We start from the raw sequence: 19,261 nt of genomic DNA on the forward strand, positions 1-19,261 counted from the left end.
CTTTGTTCCCCCGCCCCCTCGCCCTCCCTCGCGGTGGTCCCCCCCACGCCGGGTCCTCATGGTCCCAAACAAACTAAAGGCAAGATCAGATGAAAGGACCAGCCGGCGCTCCAGTAGATGAGGACATCATCACCAGATTGATGGGGTGGCTGGGCCAACCACAGAGATTCCAGCCCACAACTGCTGCATTAAAACATAGAAGCATAGAAAATAGGTGCAGGAGGAGGCTATTCGGCCCTCCGAGCCAGCACCGCCATTCATTGTGATCATGGCTGATCATCCACAAGCAGTAACCCGTGCCCAACGTCTCCCCATATCCCTTGATTCCACTAGCCTACAGTAATGCTTTGAAACAAGAATTCCACAGATTCTCCACCCTCTGACTAAAGAGATTCCTCCTCGTCTCCTTCCTAACGAAACCCCCTTCAATTCTGAGGCTTTGACCTCTAGTCCTGGACTCTCCCACTGGTGGAAGCACCCTCTCCACATCCACTCTATCCAAGCCTTTCACTGTGCGTTTCGTTTCAACGAGGGCCCCATCACTAACCCCTACTAAACGTGCGTTCCCTTTGTTTGAACCTATAGACACGGGGTGTAGGAGGGAAAAGGAAAACAGACGCCTCTTCCCAGGAAGACCAGGATAAGCCATACGTGTGTGACAGTAAGTAGGCCGTGGTGGCGACTGGAACTGTGGCCTTCCACCTACTGCCTCTGCACCTTTTTTCTGGCATGCGTAAGAACCGTCTCATCCCTTCTCTGCTCTGTCTTCTGTGAAATTCACTCCTTTTTCTCTTGTTTCTTCTTCTCTGTTTCAGATAGTTTCAAACAAAAGCATAACTCAAAAACATCTGACAAAGGTACTATGCAGTTGCCGATCTAGTCTATCTGTAACTGTGCATAGACTGCAGCTGTGGTATTCCTCTTCTTACCTATTTTTGATTTACCTTTGTGTGTGCACTTTTTATTCATAATATATCCTTTTAATACTTCACTCTACTAAAACGATTAGCCACTTTTGGAGAGAAATTGATCAATTTGATATATTGACTCCGTGTGATTTCACATGACTAATGGACCTCTGCCTGCTCTCTCTCTCTCTCTCTCTCTCTCTCTCTCTCTCTCTCTCTCTCTCTCTCTCTCTCTCTCTCTCTCTCTCCCTCTCTCTCTTTCTGATTGCAGTCTGTGGCAAGCGCTACAAGAACCGGCCTGGCCTCAGCTACCACTATGCCCACACCCATTTAGCCGATGAGGAAGGAGACGATGACCAAGACTCGGAGCCTTGTTCGCCGCCCGTCCTGAAGAACGAGGGGCATAAAAGTAAGACGAGCCCGAAGCTATCCCGAGCCACGCACGCCCTCTCGTCCAGAGCCTGGGTTTCCCCATCCGCACCACAAACACGCACCACATTGAACTCTGGAGACAGGAAGCTGGAGTAGCTCAGCGGGTCAGACCAGCATCTCGGGATGGAAGGGGACCTCATTGAAACGCACAGAATAGTGAAAGGCTTGGACAGAGTGGATGTGGAGAGGGTGTTTCCACTGGTGGGAGAGTCTAGGACCAGAGGTCACAGCCTCAGAATTAAAGGACGTTCTTCTTCCTAAAAGAAGATGAGGGGGAATTTCTTTAGTCGCAGGGTGGTGAATCTGTGGAATTCTTTGCCACAGAAGGCTGTGGAGGCCAAGTCAGTGGATATATTTAAGGCAGAGATAGATAGATTCTTGATTAGTACGGGTGTCGGGGGTTATGGGGAGAAGGCAGGAGAATGGGGTTAGGAGGGAGAGATAGATCAGCCATGATTGAGTAGACTTGATGGGCCGAATGGCCTAATTCTACTCCTGTCACTTTTGATCTTACAATCTTATGAATGTGTGACGTTTCGAGTCGAGACCCTTCTTCACACTGAGTCAGTGGAAAGGGAAACGAGAGATATGGACGGTCATGTAGAGAGATATAGAGGACATGAATGAAAGATATATAAAAAGGTAAAGATGATAAAGGTAAAGGGCCATTGATAGCTGTGCGCTAGATGAAAACGAGTCACAGACAATGAGACTCAACAAGACGACTTTGAAGCTGGTACGACTACGTTGGGGGAGGGATGGAGAGAGAGGGAATGCAAGGGCTACTTGTCGCCTTGTTGAGTCTCGTTGTCTGTACTCATGCTGATAAAGCTGATAAAAATATATAAAATCACGAGGGGAATAGGTAGGGTGAATGCACATTCTTTTACCCAATGTAGGGGAATCGAGAACCAGAGGGCCTAGGTTTCAGGTGAGAGGGGAAAGATTTGATGGGAACCCGAGGGACTACGTTTCCACTCAGAGGGTGGTGGGTATGTGAAACAAACTGCCAGAGGAGGTAGTTGAGGCAGGTAGCTTAACAGCATCGACAAGACACTTGGACAGGTACATGATAGGCAAGGTCTCCTGTTCATGTAAGGAAAAGGGAGATGAGTCAAATGTGGACAAACGGGCCGAGCTCAGATGGGGCATCTTGGACAGGTTGGGTCGAAGGACCTGTTTCTGTACTGTATCACTGTGAGTCTTTGCGAGATAGACCGACCAGAGGGAGTTTTAAACCCTGACTTTGTTGGCACATCAGCTAAATTACCAGACTAACAATCCAGAGTGTTCAGATTATACCAGGCTAGCTATGTAATTTTAATGCTCTTTCATAGCCTATGATTTAGAAAAAGAACTAGGGCATCACGGTGGTGCAGCGGCAGAGTTGTTGCCTTACAGTGCTCACCGCGCCAGAGACCTGGGTTCATTTTTTTTAGATTTAGATTTAGAGATACAGCGCAGAAACAGGCCCTTCGGCCCACCGGGTCCGCGCCGCCCAGCGATCCCCGCACATTAACACTACCCTACACCCACTAGGGACAATTTTTACATTTGCCCAGCCAATTAACCTACAAACCTGCACGTCTTTGGAGTGTGGGAGGAAACCGAAGATCTCGGAGAAAACCCACGCAGGTCACGGGGAGAACGTACAAACTCCGTACAGTACAGCACCTGTAGTCAGGATCGAACCTGAGTCTCCGGCGCTGCATTTGCTGTAAGGCAGCAACTCTGCCGTTCGATCCCGACCACGGGTGCTGTCTGTACGGAGTTTGTTCGTTCTCCCCGTGACCTGCGTGGGTTTTCTCCGAGATCTTCGGTTTCCACACTCCAAAGATGTACAGGTTTGTAGGTTAATTGGCTTGGTATAAATGTAAAAATTGTCCCTGATGTGTGTAGGTGTTAATACGCGGGGATCTCTGGTCAGTGCAGACTCGGTCTGCCAAAGGGCTTGTTTCTGCGCGGTATCTCTAAACTAAACTAGTACTTGTTTACAAACAAAGTGCCGGAACTCAGCAAACCAGGCAGCATCTGTGGAGGGAGATGGGAAATGGACAGACGATGTTTCTTGTTGGGACTGGTCCTTGCCATATTGGTCATAAAAGCAACACAATTGCTATTAACAATCCATCCGGTTCACCGAGTCTTTCAGGGGAGGAATCGCCCACCCTTACCCCGTTTGCCCTGTTACGTACCTCCAGACCCATCCCGCAAGGCTGACTGTTAAATACCTTCCAAAAACTGCTTGACCATCACCTTCCCAAGGGCAGTTATGGATGGGCAACAAATGCTTAGATTAGTTTTTTTAGTTTAGTCTCAGTTCCGTTTAGCCTATTGTCACGTGTACCGAGGTACAGTGAGAAGCTTTTGTTGCCCGCTAACCAGTCAGCGGAAAGACAATACATGATTACAATCGAGCCATTTACAGTGTACAGATACATGATAAGGGAATAACGTTTAGTGCAAGGTAAAGCCAGCAAAGTCCGATCAAGGAAAGTTGATCAAATTGAAAGTTGATCAAAATTTCCGATCAAGGAAACATGTTCCCAATGTTGGGGGAGTCCAGAACAAGGGGCCACAGTTTAAGAATAAGGGGTAGGCCATTTAGAACTGAGATGAGGAAAAACTTTTTCAGTCAGAGAGTTGTGAATCTGTGGAATTCTCTGCCTCAGAAGGCAGTGGAGGCCAATTCTCTGAATGCATTCAAGAGAGAGCTAGATAGAGCTCTTAAGGATAGCGGAGTCAGGGGGTATGGGGAGAAGGCAGGAACGGGGTACTGATTGAGAATGATCAGCCATGATCAGATTGAATGGCGGTGCTGGCTCGTAGGGCCGAATGGCCTCCTCCTGCACCTATTGTCTATTGAAAGTCCGAGGGTCACCAAAGAGGTAGATAGTAGTTCAGCACTGCTCTCTGGTTGTGGTAGGATGATTCAGTTGCCTGATAACACCTGGAAAGAAACTGTGCCTGAATCTGGAGGTGTGTGTTTTCACACTTCTGTACCTTTTGCCCGATGGGAGAGGGGAGGAGAGGGAGTGGCCAGGGCGCGACTGGTCCTTGATTATGCTGCTGGCCTTGCCGAGGCAGCGTGAGGTATAAATGGGTTTATTATTGTCACGTGTGTCGAGTTACAGTGAAAAGCTTTTGTTTGGATGCTTTACAGTCAAATAAAGGAGTATTGATGAATACATTCCAGCCGTCCTGATTGAGAATGATCAGCCATGATCACATTGAATGGCGGTGCTGGCTCGAAGGGCCGAATGGCCTCCTCCTGCACCTATTGTCTATTGTCTATTGTCCACGGAGCACAGATTAAAGGGTAAAGGATACAACATTTAATGCCAGATAACGTCAGATTAAAGATAGCTCAAAGGTCTCCATTGAGGTGGATGGGAGGTCAGGACTGCACTCTTGCTGATAGAATGCTGGCATTACCTGTGACCTGTGACCCACATCGTGAGAGAGGAATAGAGTGAACAAAGTTACAGAGACTGTTCGCAAGAATGTTGCCTTCAAAATGTCCATGATGCCAAATTAAACTAATCTCCTCGGCCTACACATGATCCATATCCCTCCAATCCCTGCATATCTGTGTGCCTAAGGCAATAAACATTAATATTAACCAAGGGAAGCGAAAGTGGGGCATTTGGAGACCACTACTACTTCATTTCGGAAATATTATTCTTTTTATACACTTCATCTGCCACCTATAATTACAGTAGTGCAGGAAGGAACTGCAGGTGCTGGTTTACGTCGAAGATAGACACAACGCTGGAGTAACTCAGCGGGACAGGCAGCCCCTCTGGAGAGAAGGGCTGGGTGAAGTCTCGTGTCGAGACCCTTTTCTGAAGAAGTGGCTCGACCCGAAACATCGCCCATTCCTTCTCTCCAGGGGATGCTGCCTGTCCCGCTGAGTTACTCCAGCATTTTGCGTCTGCCTATTGTTACAGTGTAGGTTGACTTATTTGTGACGAAAGCAATCTCATCAGGGGGTGGCACAGTGGTGCAGCTGATAGAGCTGCTGCCTCACAGTGCCAGAGGCCCAGGTTCGAATCCTAACCTTGGGCACTGTCTCGGTGGAATTTGCAAGCTCTCCCTGTAACTGCGTAGGTTTGCTCCGAGTGCTATGGTTTCCTCCCACATCCCAAAGACGCGCGCGTTTGTAGGTCAATTGGCGTATTGAATTGGCCCTAGTGTGCCGGGAGACGATGAGAAGGTGGGACAAGATAGAACCAGTGTGTGCGGCTGATTGATGGCCAGTGTGGACTCGGTGATCTGAAGGGCCTGTATATATATATATATATATTCACACTCTGATGTCCGTAAAACTAAAACGAAAGATAACATTTCCTGTCAGCAAAACACAAAGTATTGTGTGATTGAAAGAGGAGCGTTTGTTAGATGTAAAGTAAAGTGGTGCACTGCAGCAGAGGAACGATCGCTGGGAGCTTCAGAGGTGTGGAGAGAGAGAGAGCCTTCCTGCCCCGGCCTGCGTTCCTTTAATGAGGTCTGACTGGAAGATGCAGCGTTTGACAGCTCTGCAGTGACAGCACAGATTGAGCTGAGGGGGGATTAAGGAGCGGTGGTTAGGCGAGAGAGAGAGAGTGTGAAGAATTGTCCTGGGAGCGACAGACAGCTGATTATTGATCGGTTTTTGCTCAAGTAAGCAAGGTCACGGGCTGATGCCTTGCACCATCGGAACGAATGAAGGAAGTTGCGGCCTAGGTGTGATGATTGTCCTGATTAGCCGGTTACTATAGAAACCACACCGACCCGAGTGTAGTAACGTTCAACAGCAGCTAAAAATAATTTATTTTGCTCAGCTGCGCCCTTTCCTTGTTTTGCTAGCTCGCTGTGTATCAGTTATCAGCAATATCGGCTCAGCACAGGCGACTATTTGCATGCTGGCCACAGAAGCAGATCTCCAAACTCATTACAATCGCTCCACACTCTTAAATCATTATTCCTATCTATACACTGTAACTGGATCGATTGTAATCACGTTTTGTCTTTCCACGGACTGGTTAGCACGCAACAAAAAGCTTTTCACTGTACCTCGGTACATAGAAACATAGAAACATAGAAAATAGGTGCAGGAGTAGGCCATTCGGCCCTTCGAGCCTGCACCGCCATTCAATATGATCATGGCTGATCATTCAACTCAGTATCCTGTACCTGCCTTCTCTCCATACCCCCTGATCCCTTTAGCCACAAGGACCACATCTAACTCCCTCTTAAATATAGCCAATGAACTGGCCTCAACTACCTTCTGTGGCAGAGAGTTCCACAGATTCACCACTCTCTGTGCGAAAAGAAACTTTCTCATCTCGGTCCTAAAAGACTTCCCCCTTATCCTTAAACTGTATCAATAAACTGAACTAAACTAAACAAAACTAAACTAAACAGAACTACATAAACTGAACTAAGCTAACTACTTTGCAATAGTTTTGCAAGTAAGGCTGGCTGACAGTTTCAAAGCGTAGAGAGCAGAACATGAGCCTCATGCTGATAGCATAGGAATTGGTTCTTTTTTAAATTTAATTCCTTGCGTTCTATTTCCAGTGGCCTTTTGTGTTGTAAAGCTTACATTTACTGATAGGCACCTGACAAAGGGAAGGTAGTCACGTGTGACAGCTAGGAATTGGATGGTGCCAATTGGTGAATGTAGATGTGAGCTTTACAAGCCATCTGATAGAGGTGTATAAAATCATGAGAGGAATAGATCGGGTAGATGCACAGAGTCCCTTGCCCAGAGTAGGCGAATCAAGGACCAGAGGACATGGGTTTAAGGTGAAGGGGAAAAGATCTAATAGGAATCTGAGGGTTAACTTTTTCACACAAAGGGCGGTGGGTGTATGGGAAAAGCTGCCAGAGGAGGTAGTTGAGGCTGGGACTCCCGACGTTTAAGAAACAGTTAGACACAAAAAGCTGGAGTAACTCAGCGGGACAAGCAGCATCTCTGGAGAGAAGGAATGGGTGACGTTTCGGGTTGAGACCCTTCTTCAGACTGGTTAGGGTTTATAAGAAAATAACTGCAGATGCTGGTACAAATCGAAGGTATTTATTCACAAAGTGCTGGAGTAACTCAACAGGTCAGGCAGCATCTCAGGAGAGAAGGAATGGGTGACGTTTCGGGTCGAGACCCTTCTTCAGACAGATACATGGATAGGGCAGGTTTGGAGGGCTGTGGACCAAACAAGGGCAGGTGGGACGAGTGTAGCTGGGACATGTTGGCCGGTGAGGGCAAGTTGGGCCGAAGGGCCTGTTTCCACGGATCACTCTATGACTCTATGACTAAGCCAAGATAAAGAATAACCAAAATCTATTTACAGATAAATGCCGTTCATTATATTGCTGCCTTGAACTGTTACTCACTTTTCCAGAAATTGGTGAGCCCCTGCACAATAGCACATTGCAGCTAATTATAAATCGGTAACTTAAATGTTCTTTTTCCTCCATTACATCGGCTTCCCCTGAGTACTGTGTTCCTCGTTAGTGGCTCCCTTCTGAATTTTGAATGGGGCAGCACAGTGTCGTAGCAGTAACGGTAGAGCTACTGCCTTACAGCGCCAGAGACCCGGGTTTGATTCTGACCATTGTTCTCCTTTCTGTACGGATTTTCTGCATGGATTTTCTCCGAGAGAAAGATTCCTCCCACACTCCAGAGACGTACAGGTTTGTAGGTTAATTGGCTTGGTATAAATGTATAAATGTAAAATTGTCCCTAGTGTGTATGGGGTAGCGTTAATGTGCGAGGATCGCTGGTCGGTGCGGACTCAGTGGGCCGATGGGACCTGTTTCCGCTCTGTATCTCGAAACTAAACTCCATTACATCAGACTCCTCTGAATACCGTGATCCTCATTAGTGGCTCACTGCTTGAATTTTGGATTCGAATTTTGGATTTGTAAATCTTTGCCCTTTTAGTTTAGAGATACAGCGCCGAAACAGGCCCTTCGGCCCACTGAGTCCACACCGACCAGAGATCCCCACACACTTACACTGTCCTACACACACTAGGGACAATTTACACTTATACCAAGCCAATTGACCTACAAACATGTACGTCTTTGGAGTGTGGGAGGACACCAAGCCTAACATTATGGAATCTGATCAATATGGAAGGTGATAATGGGAATGATTAAGGAGTGCTGAAGGACCAATGGCACCAGATGGGGGAGGAGAAACGGTACGGTGGCGCAGAGGTAGAGTTGCTGCCTTACAGCTCCAGAGACCCAGGTTCGTCCTGACTACGGGTGCTGTCTGTACGGAGTTTGTACGTTCTCGCCGTGACCTGCGTGGATTTTCTCCAGGATCTCTGGTTTCCTCCCACACTCCAAAGATGTGCAGGGTTGTAGGTTAATTGGCTTGAAATAAATGTAAATTGTTCCCAGTGGTAGGATAGTGTTAGTGTGGGGGGATCGCTGTCTAAACTAAACTAAAATTAAAGTCACCGGAAATTGAAAAATTAAATGCTGGCAGCATTGGCTGGTAGGCCTCTCAAGTTAGGAAAAGGGGACGTACAACGAGATCTGGGTGTCCTAGTGCATCAGTCACTGAAAGGAAGCATGCAGGTACAGCAGGCAGTGAAGAAAGCCAATGGAATGTTGGCCTTCATAACAAGAGGAGTTGAGTATAGGAGCAAAGAGGTCCTTCTGCAGGTGTACAGGGCCCTAGTGAGACCGCACCTGGAGTACTGTGTGCAGTTTTGGTCTCCAAATTTGAGGAAGGATATTCTTGCTATTGAGGGCGCGCAGCGTAGGTTTACTAGGTTAATTCCCGGAATGGCGGGACTGAGATATGTTGAAAGACTGGAGCGACTAGGCTTGTATACACTGGAATTTAGAAGGATAAGAGGGGATCTTATCGAAACGTATAAGATTATTAAGGGGTTGGACACGTTAGAGGCAGGAAACATGTTCCCAATGTTGGGGGAGTCCAGAACAAGGGGCCACAAGGGGGAGGCCAGAATAAGGGGTAGGCCATTTAGAACTGAGATGAGGAAAAACTTTTTCAATCAGAGAGTTGTGAATCTGTGGAATTCTCTGCCTCAGAAGGCAGTGGAGGCCAATTCTCTGAATGCATTCAAGAGAGAGCTGGATAGAGCTCTTAAGGATAGCGGAGTCAGGGGGTATGGGAAGAAGGCAGGAACGGGGTACTGATTGAGAATGATCAGCCATGATCACATTGAATGGCGGTGCTGGCTCGAAGGGCCGAATGACCTCCTCCTGCGTCTATTGTCTATTGTCAGACGGAAGTATCATTCCTCCAGGTGTGCTGCCTTTCAACAGAGCCGGCTGTGATGTTATTGAGAGGCCGGGCCGGTCCCAGGGGAAATCTCCGTTCTTGTCTTTTCAGTAACGGCTGAGTGTCAGGGAGAGGCCTCGCCATCAATAGTCTTGTGTGTCCTACTGCCCAGTGCTGGGCAGCTATTGTGTAGAGGCAGCCAGGGTGGGAGGCAGGCTGACTGACTGGGGCTCTTAATTCAGCAGCAATAGTGGGAGTTGACCTTTGATGAAGGGAAAATACTTTCTCCTCCCCCCCCATATGACAATATGTCATTGGATTGAAAGATTCTTGATTTAGTGCACCATCCTTCAGTAAGCTATTTACAGTACGTGACAGTGAACCAGTTAGCACTTTAACTCCCCCTCCCATTCCCAGTCTGACCTTTCTGTCCTGGGCCTCCTCCACTGTCCGAGCGAGGCCCAGCGCAAATTGGAGGAACAGCACCTCATATTTCACTTGGGCAGCTTACACCCCAGCGGTATGAACATTGACTTCTCGAACTTCAAGTAACCCTTGCTCTCCCTGTCTCTCCATCCCTCCCCCATCCCAGTTTTCCGACCAGTCTGACTGTCTTCCTAATTACATTTTATCTCTGTTTGCTGTGTTCTTACCTTCACCTAGCTAACAACGATCTATTCCACATTTTCCTTGAGCTTCGTCCCCTGTGAGGTCTCGTTTTCACACCTTGCCCTTCCATATCTCTGTGTCTCCCTCTCCCCTGACTCTCAGTCTGAAGAAGGGTCTCGACCCGGAACGTCCCCCATTCCTTCTGGAGAGAAGGAATGGGGGACGTTTCAGGTCGAGACCCTTATCATATCATATATATACAGCCGGAAACAGGCCTTTTCGGCCCTCCAAGTCCGTGCCGCCCAGCGATCCCCGCACATTAACACTATCCTACACCCACTAGGGACAATTTTTACATTTACCCAGCCAATTAACCTACATACCTGTACGTCTTTGGAGTGTGGGAGGAAACCGAAGATCTCGGAGAAAACCCACGCAGGTCACGGGGAGAACGTACAAACTCCTTACAGTGCAGCACCCGTAGTCAGGATCGAACCTGAGTCTCCGGCGCTGCATTAGCTGTAAAGCAGCAACTCTACCGCTGCGCTACCGTGCCGCCCCATACAGTCTTCTTCAGACTGTATCACTTAATAAGCTGCCCAAGTGAAATATGAGGTGCTGTTCCTCCAATTTGCGCTGGGCCTCGCTCTGACAGTGGAGGAGGCCCAGGACAGAAAGGTCAGACTGGGAATGGGAGGGGGAGTTAAAGTGCTAAGGATGCTGCCTGTCCCGCTGAGTTACTCCAGCATTTTGTGTCTACCTTCAACTCAACCGTGCTCTATCAGCCGTTAGATTCACCACAGCTGTGCTGAAGGCTACGATGCTGGGGGAACTAATCCTCAGTTCCCCAGCTATGGAAGGGCAGTCCCGAGTGTGAAATGACTTTGTTTACCTTGTCTGTCTGCTCCCTTTACACCCTTATACTGCTAGCAAGCAATCACTGTCACTTAATAAGATGGACACAAAATGCTGGAGAAACTCAGCGGGACAGGCAGCGTCTCTGGAGAGAAGGAATGGGGGACGTTTCAGGTCGAGACCCTTCTTCAGACTGTATCACTTAATAAATGAAGCTGTCTCTTCTGGGCCACGTAATGAAATCATCTGATGCATATTGTGGGATTGTGTGGAAATTCTTGTCTGGTAGATTGGTTCTGTACAATTTCTTTGTGTTGGAGTTGATTTATTATTGTCACGTCAAGAGAGAGCCAAGAGTGTTTAATGTCATAAGCACCGACTACGGCACAATGACATTCTTACTTTCAAGAACGGTGGGCACCACGGTGGCGCAGCGGTAGAGCTACTGCCTTACAATAGACAATAGACAATAGGTGCAGGAGGAGGCCATTCAGCCCTTCGAGCCAGCACCACCATTCAATGTGATCATGGCTGATCATTCTCAATCAGTACCATGTTCCTGCCTTCTCCCCATACCCCCTGACTCCGCTATCCTTAAGAGCTCTATCTAGCTCTCTCTTGAATGCATCCAGAGAATTGGCCTCCACTGCCTTCTGAGGCAGAGAATTCCACAGATTTACAACTCTCTGACTGAAAAAGTTTTTCCTCATCTCCGTTCTAAATGGCCTACCCCTTATTCTTAAACTGTGGCCCCTGGTTCTGAACTCCCCCAACATTGGGAACATGTTTCCTGCCTCTAACGTGTCCAACCCCTTAATAATCTTATACGTTTCGATAAGATCCCCTCTCATCCTTCTAAATTCCAGTGTATACAAGCCTAGCCGCTCCAGTCTTTCAACATACGACAGTCCCGCCATTCCGGGAATTAACCTAGTAAACCTACGCTACGCGCCCTCAATAGCAAGAATATCCTTCCTCAAATCTGGAGACCAAATCTGCACCCAGTACTCCAGGTGCGGTCTCACTAGGGCCCTGTACAACTGCAGAAGGACCTCTTTGCTCCTATACTCAACTCCTCTTGTTATGAAGGCCAACATGCCATTGGCTTTCTTCACTGCCTGCTGTACCTGCATGCTTCCTTTCAGTGACTGATGCACTAGGACACCCAGATCTCGTTGTACGTCCCCTTTTCCTAACTTGACACCATTCAGATAATAATCTGCCTTCTTATTCTTACCACCAAAGTGGATAACCTCACACTTACAGTGCCAGAGACTGTAGTTCATGCTGACTACGTGATTATTCACAAAATGCTGGAATAACTCAGCAGGTCAGGCAGCATCTCAGGAGAAACTACGTGCTGACTACATGTGCTTGTTTGCATGGAATTTGTACATTCTCCCCGTCACCTGTGTGGGTTTTCACCAGGATCTCCGGTTTCCTCCCACACTCCAAAGACAGACAGGTTTGTAGATTTGTTGGTAAAATTGTAATATTATCCCCAGTGTGTACAGGATAGTGTTAATGTGTGGGGATCGCTGGGCAGTGCGGACTCTGTGGGCCGAAGGGCCTGTTTCCGCGCTGCATCTGGAAACTAAACTAAACTAAGCAGCATAACACATGCACCGACATACAGTGAAAGATATTGTTTGCGTGCCATCTCGGCATAACATACTACATAACATAATGAGTACTGTCACGCCATACACACGTTCAACACGAAGTGCAAAGAGAAAAAATACAAGAGTGCAGAATATAGTGTTGCACTTACAGAGAGTGGAGAATAAACAAAGTGCAAGGGCCACAATGAGGCAGGTTGGGAAATCCCCTATCTAATGTCAGTTCAGTAGTCTGATAACAGCAGCGAATAAATTATTCTGGCTTGTTCTGCTTTGTACGTTATTCTAATTATCACTTCACTGGATTGAAATAAGAGGTGTTTGTTATTGGATGTTTAACATCCTGTAACATTATTAGAGTCATAGAGTGATACAGTGTGCAAACAGGCCCTTCAGCCCGACTTGCCCACACCGGCCAGCATGTCCCAGCTACACTAGTCCCACCTGCACGCATTTGGCCGATATCCCTCCAAACCTGTCCTATCCATGTACCTGTCTAACTGTTTCTTAAATGTTGGGATAGTCCCTGTTTCAACTACTTCCTCTGGCAGCTTGTTCCATACACCCGCCACCCTATGTGTGAAACAGTTACCCCTCAGATTCCTTATAATCTTTTCCCCTTCACCTTGAACTGATGTCCTCTGGTTCTCGATGCAAGGGACTCTGTGCATCCACCAGATCTATCCTCTCATGATTTTATACATGATTTTAAATGACAAAGGATCGCAGACACAAAGCATCGCCTTTTCCTCTGCACAGATGCAGCCTGACTTACTGCATTTTTCCAGCATTTTCTGCTTTCTGTTTGATATTCTATCGTATGCTTAACATTTCAAAGAAACAAACCAATGAATTTGCATCAACAAAATGTCCCACCCAGTTTTGCACCAAGCTAATATGAATCCTGCTAACCCGTTTAGTTTAGTTTAGAGATACAGCACGGAATCAGGTCCTTTGGCCCACCGAGTCCGCGCCAACCAGCGATCCCCACACACTAACACTACCCTACACACAAACTAGGGACAATTTACACTTATACCAAGCCAATTAACCTACAAACCTGAACGTCTTTGGAGTGTGGGAGGAAACCGTAGATCTCGGAGAAAACCCACGCAGGTCACGGGGAGAACGTACAAACTCCGTACGGACAGCGTCTGTAGTCGGGATCGAACCCGGGTCTCCGGCGCTGCAAGCGCTGTAAGGCAGCAACTCTACCGCTGCGCCACCGTGCCGCCATTGCAAACACTTTGAAAGGGCAATAGACAATAGGTGCAGGAGGAGGCCATTCGGCCCTTCGAGCCAGCACCGCCATTCAATGTGATCATGGCTGATCATTCTCAATCAGTACTCCGTTCCTGCCTTCTCCCCATACCCCCTGATTCTGCTATCCTTAAGAGCTCTATCTAGCTCTCTCTTGAATGCATTCAGAGAATTGGCCTCCACTGCCTTCTGAGGCAGAGAATTCCACAGATTTACAACTCTCTGACTGAAAAAGTTTTTCCTCATCTCAGTTCTAAATGGCCTACCCCTTATTCTTAAACTGTGGCCCCTTGTTCTGGACTCCCCCAACATTGGGAACATGTTTCCTGCCTCTAACGTGTCCAACCCCTTAATAATCTCATACGTTTCGATAAGATCTCCTCTCATCCTTCTAAATTCCAGTGTATACAAAGGGCAATGTCCTTGTCCCAGCACACAGCTCCCCAATCTTCACTGTAAAATATTCATGCATCGGTTAAAGAAATAACAGCTAGTCACGTAGCCTTGTCAAGGTTACATCAAGCTATTTGTTTCCAGACAGTTCAATAACTCTCAGTCTCTTTGTCTTTCTCAATCCACGCTTCTTGTCGCTGCCTGCATTCAATTAAAGTAATAAGCAAACGTGCCTTGCAGAAGAGGTATGTAGATCATAAACTTTCTGCAGCTGCAAGACCTTTTGACCAGGATATGTGATATTGACCAGGGTATGTGATATTGACCAGGGCATGTAAGAGCTAGTGCCCGAGGTAGATGAGACTAATCAGCGTAACAGGCAGCCAATTCCAATCAATGTACACAACAAAGTATTACACAACGGAGCCGAGGAGGATCCTGGGATAAGTGTTGTGACCGTGGGACATGCTCCTCCATGTTGTCAGCACGGTGGCGCAGCGGTAAAGCCACAGCCTCACAGCCCCGAAGACTCAGGTTCAATCCCGACTACAGCTGCCGTCTGTACGGAGTTTGTACGTTCTCCCCCTGACCCTGCGTGGGTTTTCTCCGAGATCTTCGGTTTCCCCCCGCACTCCAAAGGCGTACAGGTTTGTAGGCCAATTGGCTTGGTGTAATTATAATAGATGACCCTAAGTATAAGAAAATAACTGCAGATGCTGGTACAAATCGAAGGTATTCATTCACAAAATGCTGGAGTAACTCAGCAGGTCAGGCAGCATCTCGGGAGAGAAGGAATGGGCGACGTTTCGGGTCGAGACCCTTCATCTGTCTGAAGAAGGGTCTCGACCCGAAGTGTCACCCATTCCTTCTCTTCCTGAGATGCTGCCTGACCTGCTGAGTTACTCCAGCATTTTGTGAATAAATACCTTCGGTGTTTCTAGGCTGTATCACTCTGGCTCTCTATGACTCTGTATCTTTCTGGTGCTCATATCCATAGATACTGCCTGGCTTGCTGAGTTTTTCCAGCATTTTTGTTCAGATTCTGAGCACCTGCAGGGTGCAGTCTAATTTTCAATAGAATATTCATATTACCAATCTATATTAATCTGTTAATAGATATTCCTACATAGAAGGCTTTGCCTTTATCATTTCAGCTCATAAAGTTCGATGGACTTATCACTGCAAAACCGTAAACACCTACAATCCTTTGAGCCATGGCCAATTACCACACGAATTACCACACTAAGAATTCTGGACTCCAAATATATTAGCGATATTTTAGTACAGGTGAGATAGTCTTTTCAGGTGAGGCCGAGGTTCACTTGCACCTCCTCCAACCTCATCGACTGTATCCGCTGTTCCAGGTGTGGACTCCTGTATATCGGCGAGACCAAGCGCAGGCTCGGCGATCGTTTGGCTGAACACCTCCTCCGGTGGTCCGCCTAAACTTACCTGATCTCCCGGTTTTTAAACACGCTAACTTACCCTCACATTTCCACACTGACCTTTCTGTTCTGGGCCACCTCCATCGTCAGAGTGAGGAATCGGAGGAACAGCACCTCATATTTCGCCGGGGCAGCTTACACTGCCAGCGATATGAATATTGATTTTTCTAATTTGTGCTGCCCTGCGCCAAAGTGCTGCCCAGAGTCTCGTAAATTGTCCCGGGTGTGACTAGGATAGTGTTCGTGTGTAGGGATTGCTAGTTGAAGGGGACTGGAAGGGCTTGTTTCCGCTCTACATCTCTAAACTAAACTAATCTAAACCATATCAACCTCTCATGGTTTTGCACACCTCTGTAACATCATTTATTCACAAAATGCTGGAGTAACTCAGCAGGTCAGGCAGCATCTCAGGAGAGAAGGAATGGGTGACGTTTCAGGTCGAGACCCTTCTTCAGACTGATGTCAGGGGGGGCGGGACAAAGGAAGGATATAGGTGGAGACAGGAAGATAGAGGTAGATCTGGGAAGGAGGAGGGGAAGAGAGGGACAGAGGAACTATCTAAAGTTGGAGAAGTCGATGTTCATACCACTGGTCTGCAAGCTGCCCAGGCGAAATATGAGGTGCTGTTCCTCCAATTTCCGGTGGGCCTCACTATGGCACTGGAGGAGGCCCATGACAGAAAGGTCAGACTGGGAGTGGGAGGGGGAGTTGAAGTGCTCGGCCACCGGGAGATCAGTTTGGCCAACGCGGACCGAGCGCAGGTGTTGAGCGAAGCGATCACCGAGCCTGCGCTTGGTTTCGCCGATGTAAATAAGTTGACATCTAGAGCAGCGGATTTGGCCAACGCGGACTGTGACGTCATTCCTCAGCCTCCTGCACTCCCATGAATAAAGTCCTAGTCTGCACAGTCTCTCTCTACTGCTCAGGGCCCATGAGTCCTGGCACCGTCCTTGTAAATCTTCTCTGCGCTCTTTCCAGATTAATGACATCATATGCAATAGCAGAGTGATTTTTCATTGTTATGAAGTCTAATTGCTATGTAAAGTCGAGGGTGATTTAACAAAGAGATGTAATTCTAAGAGATTTTATGAGTTTCCTGGAGCGTAGGAGGTTGAGATTTATAGTGGTTTATAAAATCCTGACGGGCCGTAGATAAAGTGAACAGTCTTCTCCCCAGGCTAGGGGAGCCTAAAACTAGAGGCCCAGTTTACGGTGAGAGGGAAAAGATATAAAATGGATCTGGGGGACAATGTTTTCAGGCAGTGGGTGCTGTATATGTGGAATGAGCTGCCAGATGAAGTGGCAGAAACAGATATATTTTGTATCTGAGGGGGAAACAGATGGATGTTGTGCATTTTGATATTCTGAGGGCTTTCACTAAGAGGGCTTTCACTACGAGGTTTGTGAGCACATGGAATTGATAGTACAGGTTGTCCCCGGATTATGAATGTCTGACCTGTGCACACGTGAGCAAGTGTTTGGGAGATCGGTGGGATGGATTTACAGGCATTTTTGCTGTGTACCTTATCTGAGTGGTTATGTTACAATACAATATATCTTTATTGTCATTGTACAGGGGTACAACGAGATTGGGGATGCACCTCCCATACGATGCAAAAAATCAATTAGCTAATCAGTATTAATTTAAACAACCCAATGAAACAAATTAGAACAGTTTTAAAACCTGATAAAGTGCAAGTAGATCTGTGCCGGTTCACTGTGCGATGTGACCATCCGGCTCAGCAGGACCGGTTCATAGCAGCTATGGCCCTGGGGATGAAGCTGTTCCTGAGTCTGGAGGTGCGGGCGTAGAAGGCCTTGTATCGTCTGCCCGATGGAAGGAGTTCGAACAGACTATTGCAGGGGTGTGAAGAGTCTTTGTGGATGCTGGTGGCTTTTCTGAGGCATTGTGTGTTGTAGATGCCCTCCAAGGCTGGTAGCTGTGTTCCGATGGTCCTCTGAGCTATAGACTACCCGCTGAAGAGCTTTCCTCTCTGCCTCCATGCAGCTGAGATACCACACAGGGATGCCATGTGTTAGGATGCTCTCTTAAATGCCCTAGGTGCCACATGCTGCCTACGTTAAGTTTAGGTTTCGAGATACAGCGCGGAAACAGGCTCTTCGGCCCACCGAGTCCGCACCGACCAGCGATCCCTGCTCACTAACTCTACCCTACACGCATTGGGAACAATTTACATTTATACCAAGCCAATTAACCTCCAAACCTGTACGTCTTTGAAGTGTGGGAGGAAACCGAAGAAGGCGCCAGTGAAATAGATTCCTGTAGTTTCAGAAAACCCACAAGGTCACGGGGAGAACGTGCAAACTCTGCACAGACGGCACCCGTAGTTGGGATCGAACCGGCGCTGCAAGGCAGCAATTCTACCGCTGCGCCACCGTGCCGCACTATCATTGCCCGTGTAGCCCCGGCACCGGGTAACTGTAATAGATTAGAATTGGTTAATGGGTGGAGGGGGAAATAAAAGAGGACTAAACCGTTCCTTCACGAATTGGTGGACTGATGGAAAGGCCAAGCCAACCCTTGGGCATCTAGTTGGCCACGTGCTGTATATCTGAGCCCTTTCAACAATATCAAGGGAAGCTGGGACTAGAAGCTGACATTGCCTGAACCTGATGCCTGCACCCAAGGAGTCCAAAGGAACGAGAGTAATGTTTCCATAATTCATGCTCATAAGTGATAGGAGCAGAATTAGGCCATTCAGCCCATCAAATCTACACCATCATTCAATCATGGCTGATCTATCTCTCCCTCCTAACCCCATTCTCCTGCCTTCTCCCCATAACCCCTGACACCCGTACTGATCAAAAGAATCGATCTCCGCCTTAAAAATATCCACTGACTTGGCCTCCACAGCTTTCTGCGGCAATGAATTCCACCCTCTGACTAAAGAAATTCCTCCTCACCTCCTTCCTAAAGGAACGTCCTTTAATTCTGAGGCTGTGACCTCTAGTCTTAGACTCTCCCACTAGTGGAAACATCCTCTCCACATCCACTCTATCCAAGCCTTTCACTATTCTGTAAAGTTTCAATGAGGTCCCCCCCTCATCAACCTTCTAAACTCCAGCGAGTACAGGCCCAGTGTTGTCAAACGCTCAACACATGCTAACCCACTCATTCCTGGGATCATTCTCGTAAACCTCCTCTGCACCTTCTCCAGCGCCAGCACATCCTTCCTCAGATATGGTGCTTAAAATTGCTCACCTTCCTGACCTTGAGCACAGATTTGAGCAGATAGGGAATGCAACACTGCTCTGTGAAGGGAGAGGGATAAAAAGCAGGAGATGATAGACCAGCTAGCCTTAAAATCAGTTGTCAGGAAAGTACGGGGATCTATTTCACTGGTGCCTTGTTTAGTGTGCAGCGTGTATGGACAGGAGCAAGAGCACGAATGGAACCAATACTTGGCAGCCATTGGGGCTGCATTTGTAGAGGCCAGTATTAATGGCAGTACTGCCGTGCTAGGATCCTGAGGA

At 47.6% G+C, this 19,261-nt stretch overlaps 1 protein-coding gene across 10 annotated transcripts in view; it reads left to right on the forward strand.

The window, feature by feature from the left end:
• dpf3 (double PHD fingers 3) overlaps positions 1 to 19,261 on the forward strand; it is a 140,302-nt gene that overhangs the window by 81,010 nt on the left and 40,031 nt on the right. For 8 of the 10 annotated variants that reach the window (XR_013547703.1, XR_013547704.1, XM_078406132.1 and 5 more), the window contains 3 exons: positions 586 to 661; positions 816 to 857; positions 1,180 to 1,317. Coding sequence is in view for 7 of the 10 variants with exons in the window: in XM_078406132.1 (XP_078262258.1) it covers positions 586 to 661; positions 816 to 857; positions 1,180 to 1,317 (256 nt within the window). In the remaining 3 variants the exon portion in view is untranslated. The remainder of the gene's footprint in view (positions 1 to 585; positions 662 to 815; positions 858 to 1,179; positions 1,318 to 19,261) is intronic. The other 2 variants (XR_013547705.1, XM_078406135.1) reach the window with 1 other exon arrangement.

The sequence above is a fragment of the Rhinoraja longicauda genome, chromosome 10 (assembly GCF_053455715.1).
Source record: "Rhinoraja longicauda isolate Sanriku21f chromosome 10, sRhiLon1.1, whole genome shotgun sequence".
NCBI lineage: Eukaryota > Metazoa > Chordata > Chondrichthyes > Rajiformes > Arhynchobatidae > Rhinoraja > Rhinoraja longicauda.